Source organism: Gossypium hirsutum, chromosome D11, assembly GCF_007990345.1.
Source record: "Gossypium hirsutum isolate 1008001.06 chromosome D11, Gossypium_hirsutum_v2.1, whole genome shotgun sequence".
Taxonomy (NCBI): domain Eukaryota; kingdom Viridiplantae; phylum Streptophyta; class Magnoliopsida; order Malvales; family Malvaceae; genus Gossypium; species Gossypium hirsutum.
In genome coordinates this window covers 45,742,910-45,762,079 of record NC_053447.1, presented here as the reverse complement: position 1 = coordinate 45,762,079, position 19,170 = coordinate 45,742,910, and the positions used below count along the sequence as shown (strand labels likewise).

Genomic DNA, 19,170 nt, shown 5'->3' with positions numbered 1-19,170 from the left:
TGTTGGCGATAAAGTGTTTTTGAAAGTATCGCCTTGGAAAAAAATTCTCTATTTTGACCAAAAAGGAAAGGTTAGTTGGCATTTCATTAGTTCGTATGAAATTATTGAGAGAATCGGGCTAGTAGCTTATTGTTTAGCTTTACCATCAGAATTAGAGAAAATTCATAATGTGTTTCCATGTGTCGATGTTGAGACAATATAGATCTGATCCCTCACATGTGATTCACTGGTTGATGTGGAATTACAGCTTGATATGTCGTATAGTGAGGAACCAATTAAAATTCTGGTGCAAGAAATCAAAGAATTGAGAAATAAACACGTAGCTTTAGTGAAGATTCTTTAGAATCACCATAGAATTAAGGAAACTACTTGGGAACTGAAAAAAGCTATGAGATTGCAGTACTCAAACTTATTCTCTGGTAATATTTTCGAGGACAAAAATTCCTTTAGAGGTGTAATAACCCGTTTTTAGTGGTATCGATAAAAATGGTTTGATGACCACAATTTCAACTAGTTTATCAGTGCTTTATTATTTATAGGGTTATTACAAGGTCGTATTAAAATTTGGTTAGAAAATTTTAATGTTTAGATAGTTAATTAAATAAAAAGAACTAAATCGTAAAAGCTAAAAAAATTAGTTCATAATAGCTAAAGGTGTTAAATAGCTATAGAAATATAAATTAATGGATTTAAATGGTAAATATACCATATAGATATATAGTGGACGGTTATGGACATTGTTTTGTTAATTTTTAAGTAAATATTTAAGGGAAATTTAGTAATTAATCAAATAATGTCATAAACAAATATGTAAACAAATCACTAGTTTTGGTCACTTGAGAATTGAACAAGATTTGTTTTCATGCATGGTAATTTTTGCCCTTTTAATGATTTTTATGTTTTTGTGATCGTTTTAGCTTAATGTAGCTAACCTGGGGGCAATTTGTAAATTGTTAAATGTTATATGCTATTCCATTGATGAGTTTAAAGTGTTTTTTAAGTTTGTGTTTATGAAGTTTGATGGTAGATTATTAAGCTTGGTTGTTAAATATGACTATTTTGTAAAGTAGTTTTTAGTAAGTTTAACAATTAGGGATTAAATTGTTAAAGTAGTAAAACTTTATGGAATGTTAAATTGTGATAAATTTGGTCTTTAGAAAGATCCTGAGAAATTCAACTAACATGGGTTTTAATTAAATGTGGTTAATTTATAAGTTTTGGGTTTACAGACTAAATTGCATAAAGAGTACAATGTTGGGGTAATTTTGTAAATTTATAATGAAAAGGCTTATAAACTTAAGTTTAACTATTTGATACTTTGAATGGATTAATTGAATGAAAATTATTATTTAGATCAAGAAACGAATAAACCAGACCTGAATCGTGGAAAAGTTAAATTAACGGATTAGTCGTCGGCATCATATTCGTAATCGTTTTTGTTTAGGTAAGTTCGTATATTGTTTAAACTTATTAATTGCACTTGGTAACATGTTAACTATAAGTCATGTTAGGTATAGTTAGATTGAATTATATATGTCAATCAATGATTTCAGACTAAATTGTGATGCTGATTAAATTGGCGATAATGTTTGGAAAATGTGAAATATATGGATGTGAGCTTGAAATGGTTTAGTGAAAGTGGATTTAAATGATTCGGTTATGTGATGTGGTCCGTATAAACCTTGTGAATATTTAGGATACGAATGACATGCCATTAGAGGTTATTTACAGTTTCAGGTGTAGGTCTTGGATGTCCTACCGATGTTTAAGGTCCTACATTTGTTGCGAATCCTCCACAGCTCGTGTGAGCAGCATCGTGTAGCCTAACATCCTAACCCACAACTCATGTGAGTAGATCCATTTCACAGCTCGTGTGAGCACATACGGTTACAGCCACAACTTGTGTGAACATTTTCTCGAGTATCCATTGTTATTTCATTTGGTTCAGCGGGTGATAAAGGCTTGAACGAATGTGTGTGTATATATATGTATGAAATGTTGTATGATCTTTGTGAATTGGAAAATGTTGGTTTAAACATTTGAAATAGAAAAGTTATGTTATTAGGATATATGAAATGAAATGTGTACTTGACATGTTTATTATTACATGTTCCATGATATGCTGGAATTATATGGTTCATTGTTATACTTACTAACCTTATGAGGTTTGTGTTGTATAGGAAAGAATTATATACTCATGACCTAATGAATGAATTTAAGCATGAATGGTTTGAATATATACATGTTCAATAAGTTTAGGTTTATGTTATACGAGCTTACTAAGCACTAGTTGCTTACGTTAGTTATTTTCTTTCCTTGTAGTTCATCAGAAATCTCGGCCGGTTGGAAGATCAAGTCAGAGCACATACACTATCTGCTCTTCAAATTGGTAGAAGTTTGGTCATTTTGATGTTGGGTTATAAATGGCATGCACTAGAAGCTTTTAAGTTCTTTTGTTATTATGTTGTTAAAGCTTTGGTTTAAGCATACTTGTGGATGTGTATATATCTTTTGGTTTTGACTTGTATATGTCCATATATAGGTGCTTTTAGTTATGTTGTTTATGCTTCTTGGAAATGGTTGAGATATGGTAAAATTGTATGTGAATGGAATGGATGAATTGGTATGTTTGGCATGTGTATAAGGTAAGGTATTGTGATCTTCGAATGTAAAATTTAGTTTAGTGTATGAAATGTGGTGCCAATAAGGGCATATTGGTTAGACACTTAGGTTGAATGTTTTGGTATGTTTTAAGCATGTTTGGATGTGTTTTGAAGTTATGAAAATGGTTGATATTGGTTTGGCTTGGTACCTAAGAAATGAGTGGTGAATTGCCTTGTTTTAGAAGTCATTTTAGGTGCACACGACCACTCCACACGGCCATGTGGCCAATTTAATTTTGGTGTAGGTGTAACAACCTGTTTTTCTATGGTATCGAAAATAATGGTTTCGGGACCATAATTCTGAAGTAAAAATTTGTAAAAATTATTTAATTAATATATTTACGAGGTCTTTAGCGTCATATTAAATTGTGGTTGGAAAATTTTGTCGTATAGATAGTTTAATAAGTAAAAAAGACTGAATCATAAAAACTGCAAAAGTTGAGTAGTTAAATTAAAGGGGTAAAGGGGTAATATAACCCATGGGAATTTAGTTAGTGGAATTGAATGATGATTTGCATAAGTGGATCGCTTAATTTAGGCTTAAACATAGGTTAATTAAAGTTAATTAAGAAAGTTGTCAAAATTACAAAAATCCCATAGTATATATATTAAATTAAACTAAAGAAAGATGATATTTTTGCAATCTCACCATCTTTCTCATGACATAGCCAAGAAAACCTAAGGTTTTCATAGTTTTTCAATTGAAGCCTTAATTCGTAAGTGTTTTGATGCCCTTTTTAGTAATTTTTATGTTTTTGAACTCGTATTAGCTTAATTTAGCTTCTCCGAAGACTAATTTGTGAAACTGTTAAATGTTATAAATGTTGCCATTGATGAGTTGGGTTATTTCTTGAAGTTTATGAAGGAAAATGAAGCTTTATTGTTTAGGTGCACTACATTGTAAAGTGATTTTTGGTGGTTTTAAGGTTTAGTGATTAAATTGTTTAAGTGTAAAAAAATTCAAGGATTTCAAGAGAAATATTCACAAGGTTGTTATGGTGTATTTATCAAATTGATTATATTAGGATCTAGGAAAAATTAGGTTAATTGCATGATTAGGGCTTGAGGACTAAATTGAGTATAAATGAAAGTTTAGGGTGATTTTTGTAAAATGTTAAAAAAGGGAATTAATTGCATAAAAGACTTAAAATCTTTGTTGATTCAGTTAATTAAATGAAATTATTGTTTTAGATCACGAACGTGTTGATAACCGAGGAAAGGACAAGGTAGCATAGTAGTCCCTGTACTTTGGCTGTTATTACAAATTAGCCTCATAAGTTCGTACTTCTAGTTTATATATATTTAAGTTATGAAATGATAATATGATTCAGTGTTGGGTCAGAATGTAAAGTGATGAAATGATTAAATATTCTATTCAGAAGATATGGACCGTTCCAATGGCTAAGAGTTCTACATAAGTTGCAGATTCTCGACAGCTTGTGTGAATAGCATTGGGAACTAGTGAAACGACTAAATGTTCTGTTCTGATGAATGAACTGTAGCGATGGTTGAGGAATTGGATACGTTGTAGACCTTCGTCATCTTGTGAGAGCGGTATTACAAAACGGTCAATGTTCTAGATCTCTCGATTGAGCGTTATTTTGTATATTTTGAAAATGGCAAGAAAGTCATCTGATCAATCTAACGTAATGAAATGTGTGGCTCTTATCTGTGGTGGATTGTGAATGACTAGAAATTTCCTATTCGATATTCATTTGTGTTGTTAAATTAAATTGTAGCAAGTTCTATCGTTATATTACGAACTTATAAAGCTTTAAGTAAGCTTACCTCTGTTTGTCCTTTGTTCTATAGACTTTATTTTGCTGTCGGTAGATCAGATCAAGCTCAAAGAATCACACTATCTCAAGGACTAATTTGTTAGATTTTGAATATCTTGGTTATATGGCATTTATAGGACTTTGTGTAGTAATAATTTATGAATGTGTAAATAATTTTGGTTCAAATATTCTTTTGAGCTTAAGTTTTGTTTGATGGATTTTAAATTCTTTGATAAGTTTAAGACTTTTGGTTAGTTTAAGCACTTGGAATATAAGCCCTTATATGGTATGTTTGAAGTAAAAATGTGAATGGTTAAGTTGATTGTTATGTGATGGTAGTTAGAAGAACTAAGTTTGTGTATGAAATGTAGCTAATTTACTTTGCTTTGGTTAGAAATGTTTTGATGAAATGTAGTGCCTTTGAATGACATATTGGTTAGTTGAATTAGGATCTTGAATTGGCATTTTGATGTGTGGTTGGGTGATGTTTAGGTTCCTTTAAAGTGTGTTGAAATTGGGTTGAAATGTTATGCATGAAATGTTTGAAATAACTTGATTTTAGGTAAATTTTGGGTTCACACGGCCTAAGACTCGGGTGTGTGACTCAGCCGTGTGAAGTACACGGCCTGGTGACATGGCCGTATGACCTTACTCAGTGAGTTACACGAGTGAGGACACGAGCTGAGACATGGTCGTGTGTCCGTAGTTCGAAAGTTGCACAACTGAGAACATAGGCGTGTGACACGGTCGTGTGAGACACACGGCCATGTGACCCTTGTTTTGAAATTTTTGTATATTTTTCTTGAAATTTCCAAACTGTCTCAAATTAGTCTTGAATTGTTCTAAAGTTATTTTCAAGGACTTGAGGGCTCGATTTAGAGACAATATGTATGTGTATAAATGGTTTATGATATTAATAACATGTTGTAGGATATGATGATTAAATGTTTCTGACTGTATGGTAATGCTTTGTAACCCTAATCCGGCATTAAAGTCGGGTTAGGGGTGTTATAGTAGGTTTTTCGCACATGGTCATAGGTTGTTACACGATCTAGCGGCATGACCGTGTAACCTTATTTCGAATTGCACATGGCCTGGCAACATAGCTATGTGACCCTATTTTGAATTGCACACAACCGTGTGAGCCTATTTTCGAATTGTACACGGTTTGGCCACACGACCATGTCCCTGAGCCACACAGCCTAAGCTCTATCATACGGCCTGGCCACACTGTCGTGTGACTCCTATTTTTAGTTTTTCTACATTTTTCTATTTTGTTTCAAATTAGTCCCTAATTGTTTTCAAATTGATTTTTAGCTTCCGTAAGCTCAATTTAAGGCCCGTATTCGTATATATGTTATGAATAAAGATTTTTTTTAATATTTGATATTTAAATTAATATTTGAATGGTTTTATGTTTTCATTGGATTTGTAATGCGTCGTAATACTTCGTAACCCTAATATGACAACATAAATGAGTGAAGGGTATTATAGTTTAAGCTATGTAATTGAGCACAAATGTGAGTTGAATTGTATTTTGAGGTCTAAAAGTGAAATGAGATTTGTAAATTGGTAGGTTGAATCAAATGGTACAAGTATTGAAGGAGTCTGCGTTTCATGTTGCGACACTACCCTATTAATGTTGTGGCATCAACTTTCCATGTTGAAACGCCCTATGCTAAATTTGTAATGTCAACATACTATTTTCAGAGTCACGACACTACACTATTGAAGTCACGATGCTGAGCTTCTGCCCCTGATGTCACGACATGGTCCTTTCATGGTCACTACGTCTAACTGGTAAAATTTGAAAATTTTACATTTTAGTCTTCAAATTGCCTCAGTTTATTGAAAGAGCTTTCTTAAGCTCGTTTTAATATCGTATATGATTATATAACATCTTGTGATTATGTATTGAACATGATTGTAACACCCCTATCCTGTCTACATTATCAGATTAGGGTTACAGAATGTTACTGAGCAAAACATAACATTTAACTTCGTAACAGAAACAATTTGTCAATTAAATGCTAACATATAACAAAGAAATAAATTCATGGCATAAATACATTTATGGGCCTTAAATCGAACCTATAGGGCCTTAAAAACAGTTTGGGATCAAATAGAAGCAATTAGAAAATTTTAGAAAAAGTAGTAAATTTGGAAAACAGGGGTCACACAGCCATGTAGCCAGGCCATGTGACATAGCCCAGACCGTATGAACATTCGAAGTCTGGACACAAGGCCGTGTCCCAGCTCGTGTGAGTATTCAAAATAGGGAAACATGACCGTGTCATGGGCCGTGTGCCAAACCATGTGTGTATTCGAAAATGGATCACACGACCGTGTCAAAGGCCGTGCCACAAACTGTTTTGAGACACACGGTTGTGTCGCAAGCTGTGTCTCAAACTGTGTGAAACCTACACCTAAAATAATAGACACACACGGCCGTGTGAGGTGACCGTGTGTAGTAGAGTCGTGTGACAGCTCATGTCCCAGGCCGTGAGCTCTATTTTAACCCTTAAATCAAGCCAATTCAAGCACCATTTCTTGCACAACAAGAAATATCATACCTAGCTCATTTCCATGGTTCAAAAGCACATTCAAATCACCAATTACATGTCAAAATTTCATCCATCCTATGGCTAACCAATATGCCATTCAAAGGCAGCACAATTAATGATCATTCAATCAAATAACCTAACTAAGAAGGCATTTAACATTAGTCATCTATTCATGCTCAAACCACCAACCAAATTGGCCAAAATATAAACATACACAACAATTTTACCATTCCAAAGCATGACCACCTAATTCTTGTCATTAAGGATTAACCTAACCAAAACCAACTCAAACATACATCCAAAACTAACCACTTAACTAGAAATTCCATTTTAACATAACATTTTACATATTAAAAACAAAAACCTATAAACATGCCACATCCTAAAATGAAATACAAAAGCTACCAAGATGGCTGGATAGTATGATTCTCCAATTCGATCCGTCCAGTCAGTCTGCAAAATGACAATTACAAAAGCACCACAAACGAAACAAGTAAGCTCAAGAAGCTTAATAAGTTCATAGTTTAAACATCATTTAACTTACCTTAACCAGGATAAGCAAACACGAAGATAAATTCTAATTCTTGATAACCAAATACAAATTCACACCATATTAGTATTATTCATGTATAACATAATAACACATTTTCAAGAATTAACCAATTTCATCAATCCAATTATCTCAATGTAAACATAAGTAAGAATTTCATTTGAACCCTTATTACTTGATAACATCATAAATGATACGAACTGCCTCGGTGTTGAGTCGAGTCGTATTTCTTGCCCGATCGTGAATTAAGTAAGGATAGATTCGTTTCAGTTAAAATGAAACAAAATAGGTAAAATGGTTTCAAACAAAGGTAGTAAGATAAATGGTTAAGTAAAATAATGGATAGTTGGCTAAGACCGAGAATGAACCAACAATAATGGATTGTTGATCCGAGTCTCAAAATGGTTCTTAGGTGTTTATTGGTTTAAAGAAACAGCAAGGAACCTTGACCCACTATCAATTATGATAGGAACCAAAGGTATATTGAACGCCACACCAAAAGTGATAAGTTTCGCAAACAAAGAAAAGATAGACGCCACAAGCTATGTTTGATAAGTCAAATCAATTCCGTAAGAACAAAAAGAATTGGATAACTCACAATTCAAAGATTTCATGTATATTCAGCAAAAAGTCTATTTCTAAGGCTGATTACATCTATTTATAGTGTTAGAACAACGTAGCCGAATGGTCAAAAACATCCAACTTAATGTGCCATAAAAACTCAAGTCTTTTCTTATGCTTGAACCAAATATCTCCTTCCTTGAAATCAATTCAATTCAGCTAATTTGAATGTATTTAATTGCTTGAAAATGACTCTTGAGTTGTCGTTGGCCAGCTGAATAGACATCAACTTATTAAACAGCTCCTTAATGAGATTTTAAAGGCTTGATTAATTCTCTTGAAAGATCAAAAACTGCTGGAAGAAGAAAGGTTGCTGCTGAATTTTAAAGGGCATAAAAATGTTCTTAAAAACTCATTTAATGATGTTTAAACCTTCTTTATAACAACCCTTTTGATTTGTAACTGAAAATAACATGAACAGCCACTTAATTCAATTTATAACAACCTTGAGTACTTGAGTTATGAGCTGAAAAGTCACCTGCAATAAACACATTAAAATGAGTTAATTAAACACATGAAAAGACTTATTAAACATAACACACATTATTACTTACTTAAATAAATGAACTAAAAAACATATGCAATAATTATTCCAACAACTAATTTAATTAAAGAAGCATAATTAAATGAACTTAACTGATGCATCAATATGTAATCCTAGGAACTAGATTAATTAAGAACAACACTTATTAATTAAACTAAGATGAGCTGAATAAATGTCCAGCAACTCATTTATTAAACTAAGATGCTTGGTTTTGAAATGCAAATTTAACTAACATTAAAGTTACATAATTAAACTAACATGACTTAATTTAATGATGCAAACTTAACTAACTTGAAAGTTACATAATGCATGACTTTATTAAATGCAGAACACATATTAATGATGTGTAGACTATGACCTAATTAAAAACACAAACTAAAATAACTAAAACTTAATAAATCAAAGTCCTTATTTTCCAGCAGCCAAATTGACAAATTGAAATTAGAAGCTTCATTTTGCAGTTGGGCCACTCGAGTTTGGGCCAATCTCGGTAGCATCAAGTTGTGTCGTAACATGATGCAGCCGAGATCACATTAATAAATATGCAAAAACATTAAGTAAGTAATTAAGCTGTAAATCAATTAACACTTAGCCCGATGAACCATTGTACCTTGACTCAAATACTCGAGTAACTAAACCACACCGAGGGCATCATAGATGTGTAACAAAGGCACCGAAGTGCAAACAGAGGCATGATTGTGCAATCAGAGGCATCGTAGTGCAAATAGAGACACCGAAGTGTAAATAGAGGCATCGAAGTGCAATCTTGTACAAGCACGCATACTAACCCTATTGGCATACCAATCGTATCCTAGTCGTTTACTACATTCAAACGGGCAATTAACCGCATTCATAACAATGAAATTAGGCGCACTTCCATATTATTCATACATATTCTACGAATTCAATATGTTCATTCTAAGATTTCATCATTCATAATTTCATCCATTTCTCAACAAATACAAAATCTATTCATACATATTAGTAATCAATTCACATTTCATCTTCAAAAGAAAATATTTAGCTAGTACAAAACAACATCAAGGTAAATGTAATGCAATTTAATTGCTTTATAATATGAACTTACCTACAATCCACTTTCGGTAAAAACGTAGGGGCTATTTCAAAAATTTCCCCTTTCCACGGTTATTGTCTTTTTTTTACTCAATTCTTGATCTATATAGTAATTAAATTAAATTTATTAAATTCACATATATCCCCTTAAGTTTCCATTATTTATACATTTTCCCTAAACTTTTACACCTTTCACAAATTAGTCCCTAATCTCGAAATTTCAAATTTATCCAAGTTTCATAATTTCCAAAGCCAACCAAAATTCTTCCTATGCTAGAACAGTCTTCATTAATTCACAATTCACAAAAATTCCATGAAAGTTTAAATATATTAACAATTTAATCCTTTAACTAAAAACTAACAAAAATCTTTTTACAAAATAATCTTATTCAACATTCACATTTATAAATCCATTACAAAAACTCAAAAAACACTAAGAATTTGTTACTATACAGCCCCTAAAACTCTAATATTTTCACAATTCCATCCCTGGGTTTAATAGTTTAAGCTACAATAAGTTTAAAAATGTAAAAATTACCAAGAATGGGTGAGAGAAATACTTACATGAACTACTTAGCTAACCAAAGCTTCAAGCTAAAAAAATGGAGTTTTCCTTTGTGATTTCTGGTGGAATACCCTAAAGAAGATGATACTAACTATTTTATCATTTGTTTCATAATTCTTATTTACCCATTTACCAAATTAACCTTTGATTTTAATCAAAATTTCACTAAAAGACAACCATGATCGTCCATTATACTTATTATTGGGAAAATTGCTTATCAAGGTCACTTAACATGCTAAATACTCAATTTAACATCTTTGACTAATAGATTTAATCTTTGACAACTTTTACAATTTAATCCTTTTTACCAAATTAACTAAGTAAAGAATAAAATCAACTAACCAAATCTTAATCATATAACCTTAAAAATATTTAATACCTGTAAATTATGGACTCATTAGCTGAAATTGTGGTCCTGAATCTACTATTTTTGACACCACTGAAAAATGAGATATTACAATGATAGCATGCATAATTTGTTTAATGATTTGTAAATGTGATCGTAGTTGCTTCGGTAATGAATGTGACATTCTGTAGTTCAAAGGCGGCTATTGAGTCGAGTACAAGGTGTTACAACTTGGATCTTGAAACCTAAAATTATGGCAAACTAATGAACATGAGGAAAATATTCAAATAACATAATTCAAGGTTAAAAAATGATTATGAGAGATCAAAAAACGATAAGAGAGAAGATGCCGAAAGGTGATGACCAATAGAGCCCTTTGAAGATAATCTTCAACAAACACGATTAAAGGGTCTAATCAACCCCATAAGTTTACTGCTTAGTAAGTTGAGTGATGAAGAACACCTACAACAATCTTTAAGAAAGATTAAGTTGAAAGCAACTTCTAAAAATTCACAAGAGAAGAATCTTACAAAGAAAAACACATATTTAGTTCATAAAAAATGATAGTCTAAGTTACAAATGGGTAGGTGGAAATCCTGTATAAGCAAATAACAAGCTAAAAATTAAGAGTCCTAGTTGGGTTAGGACTTCTAAAAGGCTATGGGTGGCAACAATAAAGAGTCCTAGTTGGATTTGATTGCTTAGCCCGTAAGTTTACATAAATAATGAAAAGAAAAACTAAGTTTAAAACTCACCTAATAAAGAGAATTTAGCTAGCCAATGTAACGTGGGCATTGATTTAATTTTACTAAAAAATAAAAGACTTAGACTTAAAAGTAATGTTGAATATGTGCCAATGATAAGTGAGGTTAAAGAGAAAACTTAAACAAAATAAGGAAGTCCTAAAATACATAATAAATAAGGCCCTAAAAATATAAAGCTAATAAATACACTGTTGGAATAATTATAAAAATTGGACATTAAAATTGGATCCAATATAATTCTTAATAAACAAGAACCTAAAAATATAAAGCTAATAAATACACTGTTGGGATAATATATAAAAAATAGACATTAAAATTGAATCCAATGTGATTTAAAAATTAACTCAAAGCCAAAAAGTTGTAAATATCGTTATAATCCAAACCAAAAAATTTTGCTTGAGAAGACTTCACTAAAATGATTCTAACTTAAGCTCTTAGGCTTAAAATTAGGTGATTCAAAGTGCATTTTAAAAGTAAAAGATAGCTCTTTCATCAGTTTACAGACATCTCAACTTAGAAATAGCTAGATACCATCCAAAAACTTATTACAAGTTAACTAATCATTTGATCTCGAAAATAAGAAAAACCTAGATACCATCCAAAATCTATTCGATAAATCTAAATTAATATATTTATTGCCATCCATGCATGGATCAAAAACCAACATGACCAATGATAAAGAATGAGATAGATGAATGTGGAAGTAGATCATAAAGTTTATCAAACACGTGGATTTACCCTAGATCTCTAGACGAATGTAAACTGAAACAATAAACAATAAAAATAGATTATTTGTCACAAAGAAGAGTCAAATGAAATTAAAACAAAAGAAAGATGAACCGGCTCATAAGGAGTCCAAAAGAGAATGAGTTAGGGTTTCTTGGATAGAAAGAAATCGTCCTTGGACCTCAAGAAAATGCCCTAACCAAATCTGGAAAAATAAAACACAAACAGATTTGTTAGAAGTGCTTTTAGTGACAAAAGTAAACTGTTTTGTGTAAGAATGCTTGAAACAATAAGAAAAAGTTAAAACTCCTAATTTTGATGTGTTTCTTGATGGAACAAGGTAGGAGAACTTCTTTCTTGAAGTAACTTTAACCTAGAATGAAAATCAATAAAATCAACAAGGCAAAACAGTAAGAACTAACTTAAATAAGAAAGAAATGATAAATTAAGGATAGAAAAGAGAAGATGACGTCCTAAGAAGCCTTGGAAACATTAAGAATCTACAACTCCTTTCAATGACTCTAATTCCCCCTCCAAGAAAAAGCTTGAATATGATTCTCACAACCTAAAAGATTGTTAAAACAAGTTCTAAAAGAAACTTAAGAGCAATTCTTGAAGAAAAACTCAAAGAGCATTATTATTAACTCAAAAAACATAAATCAATTGTGTATGTATAAGATTGAACGTATATACTACTTTTAGGCCCCCAAAATAAGTTTTCCTAACCCTAATAGAATACTTAACATGACAACTCATCAAATAAAAAAAATTCCAAGTGTGGACTTTTAATGGGAATTTAGCCAAAGGAATTAAATGGGCTATTTGGGCTGAATTCTTACATGATAATTCACCTATTAAAATAAAATTGGACTTATAGTTTAAATATTTTACAATTTGGGTCACTTTGATAACTTGGTCTGATATTCAATTACATTACTTTCCAAACTTCAGGATGAGCTTGTAGACATCTTAATTGGCCATTTTTTTAAGAACTTGGTCTTGTGATTCGTTTGCTTTCAAAGTTGGCTCATTCAAGCTCGTACATGAAATCCAATGCGCCTTAGCAGCAAGATTCGGTTTCTTGGACCAAGATTTCCAAGATTTGAAATCTTGATTTTCTTGATTCTTGAAATTGTCTGAAACAGTAAAATGAACCAAGATTTAGTTTCTTGATTTTCTTGAAAACAAGAAATTAAATCTTGATATTCTTTTTTGATCGTGTGCACATTTAGGGCCTTGGTAACAAATTCTTGGATGGTCATGTTCAATCTTGCTCGGATTTGCTTGGTCTTCGACCTTGTTATTGGGCTTGAAGGAAATTTGAGCCTATCATGTTCATGAGCCTTATTTTTGGCCTTGAGACTCAAATCATTCCCCTCTTCCTAAAAAAGATATCTCTTTTCCACTAGAGTAAGAATCAACAAAAGGTACAAAGTCATACTTACTTTCTTCTCTTGTTGGATATTTAATTGGACATTGGAAACCCTTGTGATCTTTGAATTACACCAATAACATTGCACAAAAGGTGATAGCTCAATCTTATTCTCTCTATGTGGATATTTAATTGGACATTGGGAACCCTCATGATCTTTTAAACTACACCAATAACATTTCACAACAGGTGAGAGATCAATCATACTCTTCTTTTTGATTGACCATCTCCCATTTTCTAATAGTTCCTCTATTTGCCTTTGCAACTTCACAATCATAGTATTGCGAATCATTATAAAAGCCTGAAAAGAACACAACACTCAATAAAAGAAAATTTAAACAAACCTCACTCTTATGCACTCAGAAATAAAAATCAAATTCTCAATGAGGTAAGAATTAATCTTGTGATTCTTTTAGGAGTATTTGTGACAATCAATCAGAATGTTTAATAATCTAGCTACCAAATATCCTAATGACACTAGAAGCCCAAAAGTGGCTAGACACCTATGGTTTTTTTGTTGCACAGAGGAAGGAATATGCATCATGCTTTAACCTACTAACACAAGAAACAATTAAGTGTTAGAATGCACATAGGAACAATAAAAAACAAAAAATAAAAAAAATAAAAACCTAAGGCTAAGAGTTAATGAAAATTGTTGAAACCAGAAAACCTGAAAAATTATGAAGCAACTTGAAAAACTTCGTTCGAGGTGTTCCCGATTTCAAAAAATCATGAAATTTAAACTAGAGCCTCCTCAAATAATGTACATCTGATCTAGAAAGTTTCAGCAAAAAATTCAAATCACAAAATAGTTTTTATATTGTAATATAGTGCCAAGGATCAGTATATAAAATTTCAGATCAATTGAAAAATGTTTACCCACTCAAAAATATTTTTTTTCGAAAAATTTTTGGGTAAAAATTGCTTATAGGCTGTTGGGAATGGAAATCAGTTTAGAAATCAACCATGAGCACCCCAAACGCCCAAATCTGATACCAAATGATAAAGAATAAGACGAATAAATGCGAAAGCAAATCGTAAAATTTGTCAAACTCGCGAATTTACCCTAGATCTCTAGACGAACGTAAACTAAAACAAGAAATAACAAAAATAGATTAGTTGTCACAAAGGAGACTCAAATGAAATTAAAACGAAAAAAAGATGAACCAGCTAGTAAAGATTCCAAAAGAGAATGAGTTAGGGTTTCTTGGATGGAAAGAAACCGTCCTTGGACCTCAAGAAAATGCTCCAACCAAATTTGGAAATATAAAACACAAACAAATTTGTTAGAAGTGATTTTAATGACAAAAGCAAACTGTTTTGTGCAAGAATGCTTGAAACAATAAGAAAAAGTTAAAACTCCTAATTTTGATGTGTTTCTTGATGGAAAAAGGTAGGAGATCTTCTTTCTTTAAGTAACTTTAACCTAGAACGAAAATCAATCAATAAGCCAAAACAGTAAGAACTAACTTAAATAAGTAAGAAACGATAAATTAAGGATAGAAAAGAGAAGATGATGTCCTAAGAAGCCTTGGAAACATTAAGAATCTACAATTCCTTTCAATGACTCTAATTCCCCCTCCAAGAAAGAGATCTTGGCAAGAAAAAGCTTGAAGATGATTCCCACAACCTGAAAGATTGTTAAAATAGCTTCTAAATGAAACTCAAGAGCAATTCTCAAAGAAAAACTTAAAGAGAATTATTATTAACTCAAAAAACATAAATCAATTATGTATGTATAAGGGTGAACGTCCATACTACTTATAGGCCCCCAAAATAAGTTTTGCTAACCCTAATAGAATACCTAACATAACAATTCATCAAATGAAAAAAAATATAAGTGTGGACTTTTAATGGGAATTCAGCCAAAGGAAATAAATAAGCTATTTGGGCTGAATTCTTACATGATGATCCACCTATTAAAATAAAATTGGACTTATAGTTTAAATATTTTACAATTTGGGCCACTTTGATAATTTGGTCTGATATTGAATTACATTATTTTCTAAACTTCAGGATAGATTTGTAGACATTTTAATGGGCCATTTTTTCAAGAACTTGGTCTTGTGATTCGTTTGCTCTTGAAATTGGCTTGTTCAAGCTCGTGCATGAAATCCAATGTGCCTTGGCTGCAAGATTCGGTTTCTTGGACCAAGATTTTCAAGATTTGAAATCTTGATTTTCTTGATTCTTGAAATTGTCCAAAACAATAAAATTGGACCAAGATTCGGTTTCTTGATTTTCTTGAAAATAAGAAATTGAATCTTAATTTTCTTTTTTGGTTGTGTGCGCATCTAGAGCCTTGGTAATGAATTCTTGGATGATCCTGTTCAATCTTGCTCAAATTTACTTGGCCTTCGACCTTGTAATTGGGCCTTGAGGAAATTTGAGCCCATCATGTTCATGAGCCTTATTTTGGGCCTTGAGACTTGCATCAATCAATATTGGTGAAAGCCAAGTTAAAAGGATCAAAGCTAATAAGCTAGCGTTCTACATTATATTATGTCTAATTCAAATAAACTAATTAAAATTTCTCACTTATGTATGTGATACATTTTAATATTTTTTTTGTACAAATTTTATAATTAAGTTCATTTCATGCAATATTCTTTGTAATTACTATAATTTAATTCTTAATTTATTTAGATAAAAATATAAAAATATTTATAAAAATTATATAGTATAAATAAAGATAAATTTAATCATGATAATATTTTAAGAGTTATTATTTTGTAAAATGATAGTGTACTTTTTTTCTATTCCATAAGCAACATTAAAAATGAAAAAAAGAAAAGAAAATGATGTGTCAAAATTTTAAGAAGGGGCAAGGAGGCAGAGTAGAATTGGAGGCAAGGGATTTTTGTTGGTTGTTAGTATGGTATAATTTGAAATTTTCAATTCTAATATATTGGAGCATATATAGAATTTGAAGTTTTCAATGCTAACTATTCGGAACATTTTGCTCAATGGATAACATTAGATCATTTCTCCAAATAGAAATAAAAATATGAATATATAGAATAATAATATTTAGGCATAATAATTTTAAAAAAACTAAACTTTTTTTCAAGGACCTTGTTATATGAATGATGTTCTATTTCATTTTTATTTATAAATTTGAAATGTTTTATTTTATGATTTTTTAATTATTTTTATTTTATATCTTCTTTTTTCATCACTATCATGCTACTCCACCTTTTTCTTAGATTTCTTAACGTCCATTTCACCATGATTTCTTAAATCTACATTTTGTTTTCTTTCCTTTTGTCTAAACAAAATCTGCAAACTTCAAAAGTATATATGTGTATATATATATATATGCTGAAGCCGTAATTGAAATCAATAAGGTGGAGGAGCTTCTTTGTTTCTTTTTCTATTCTTGAAAATTTTAAGAACATACAAAAACTAACTCGGCAGTCTTTAATGTTTTTTTTCTGCTCATCCTGCCCTATTTTATTTTCACTCTGATTTTCTTGGTAGCCAAACAGAGATTTAAGAAAATGGAAAATTCAATGACCACCAATGGCGAAGTGGAGACGATAGAGAAGTTCCTCGACTCCGATGAAGCTAAAATATCTAAACTGGTTAACAAAATCGAAGGTCTTGAAAGCGAGAAGATAAAATTGACTAATGAAAACAAAGAAATGATGGAACAGATGAAAAAATTGAATCATGAAATGGATCATCTGCAAAAAAGGGATGAAGAAATGAGATTAGAAACGGATGAGTGGGATGAAGATTCAAGTTTCCTGGAATCGATTGCAGCGAGATCGGCTAACTTAGAAACTGAAGTCACGAGGCTTCAACATGATCTGAGAACATCGACGCGTGAAGTAGGTGAAGCGAAGAAAGAGGTGATTGAGTTAAAGAAAGCACTGGAGGAGAAAGCATTGGTGATCGAAAGACTGCGCCACGAAATCGCTGAGTTGAGGAAAGAGAAAGTTAAGAGTGAGAAGAAAGGGAGGGAGCTGGAAACAAAAATAGGGATTTTAGAAGTGAGAGTAACGGAGGAAAGGGGAAAGAAATCTAGGGTCCAAGAGGAAATGAAGGAAAGGATCGATGAGCTTAAGAAGAAAATTGAAGATCTCGAAGCCGATGTAGCTAAATTGAGCAATGAATTGAAAAGAAGGAAGGAAGAAAAACGACAATGTGAGGAGAAGGCAATGGGGTTGGAATTCAACATGTTGGCCTTAAAGGACATGGTCGACGAGAAGACAAACGAAGCTAAAAGTGGAAAGGTTAAGGATATTGGCTGCACAGATAAAAGGTTGGAGGTTCCGATTGCGACAGTCGGAACAGTTGCTGCCATTGCTGTGGTGGTTGCTGTGGTATATCGTTGCTGTAGGAAGCGGTCGTGAACAATGATTGCTGGCAGAATTGGGTTAGCACTTTATACAGTTATGAATGTGGGTTAAACTTTTTATAGAGGTGGAATAATTTTGCTTGGATTTTCATAATTTTTTCATTTGAATGTCAATTCAAAATTTCACTGTTGGCTGGATTCAAGATTATTATCATTATCATATGATTTTGTAGCAAGTGGAACCGAAAATTTGCATGCCTAATCTTTTTCATGTTCATTTTTCATTAGGTCAAATATAAGTTGTGATTGTTACTGCGTGAAATAGTGCTCATTTATCTATAAAGCAGACAAACAAACTATTTCAGGTGCAATGTGTATATTTATACTTTTGTACAACTTTTTGTGTTTTAAGAATATTATTATGATACATTTCAAAATAAGTATATGATTATAACAACGAATTTCAGTGAGTTATCTAGTGAACACGTGCAAAATTTATTTGTTTGATTGGCAATATTTATGAGTTTCTTTTGGTTAATAAACAAACATTGTAAACTAACAACTTTGTTTATTAAAGGAAAAAAGGTAACAACTTGGTTTATCATCCATTTTTTGGAAACCGAAGAGAGTAAAACACTCTTAAGAAAATTAAATTACATAAAAGCAATTTCTTTCGAAAGTGATCCTAACTTCTCACTGGAAACAATATGGTTCATCTGAACCGAAGCTTGACGAAGTCTAAAACATCCTACTGGGCTGTTGGTCGTTAACTTTGCCAACAAATTAGCTGCCTCGTTTACTTCCCTGTAAATGTGCTTGAAACGAACTTTCCACACCCTACTCTTCTTAAAATTTGAAGGTTTTCTTTTTGGAAATAAAAGAGAAACAATGTTCTAAAGACTAGCTAGTGCATAAACAAGTCTTATTGAAAGTTATCCTTTGTTGCATTTGTAGTTCCCTAGTTTTGGCAGGTACAAGGTTTGACATATATACTACAACGAAACAGCCCTAAGACTACACTTTTGAGCTGACATTTTCCTAAGTGTCGAGATTGACTTGTTGACATACGCTTTGACTAACTCTTTGTATAAGGGTTGGGCTATGCATGCCTAAGGCAACGCTTAAATAAGAGTCAGTTTTGTCCAACACTACGCCAACTGTTGTTATACCTTTCCCAACTATATAAAATTGTTGTCATATGAAATGCGTAAGACACTCTTTCTAGAATACACTGAATCTT

The 19,170-nt window shown here is 31.8% G+C and overlaps 1 protein-coding gene across 1 annotated transcript; it reads left to right on the top strand.

The window, feature by feature from the left end:
* The first annotated feature begins 17,127 nt into the window (after positions 1-17,127).
* On the top strand, positions 17,128-17,985 carry LOC107941913 (peroxisomal and mitochondrial division factor 2). The gene has a single exon (XM_016875540.1). It carries the CDS (start codon positions 17,128-17,130, stop codon positions 17,983-17,985), a length of 858 nt encoding a protein of 285 aa, XP_016731029.1.
* The last annotated feature ends 1,185 nt before the right edge of the window (positions 17,986-19,170 follow it).

Excerpts from the sequence above, each read along its gene's own strand:
- LOC107941913 (XM_016875540.1), top strand. The coding sequence starts at position 17,128 with ATGGAAAATTCAATGACCACCAATGGCGAAGTGGAGACGATAGAGAAG.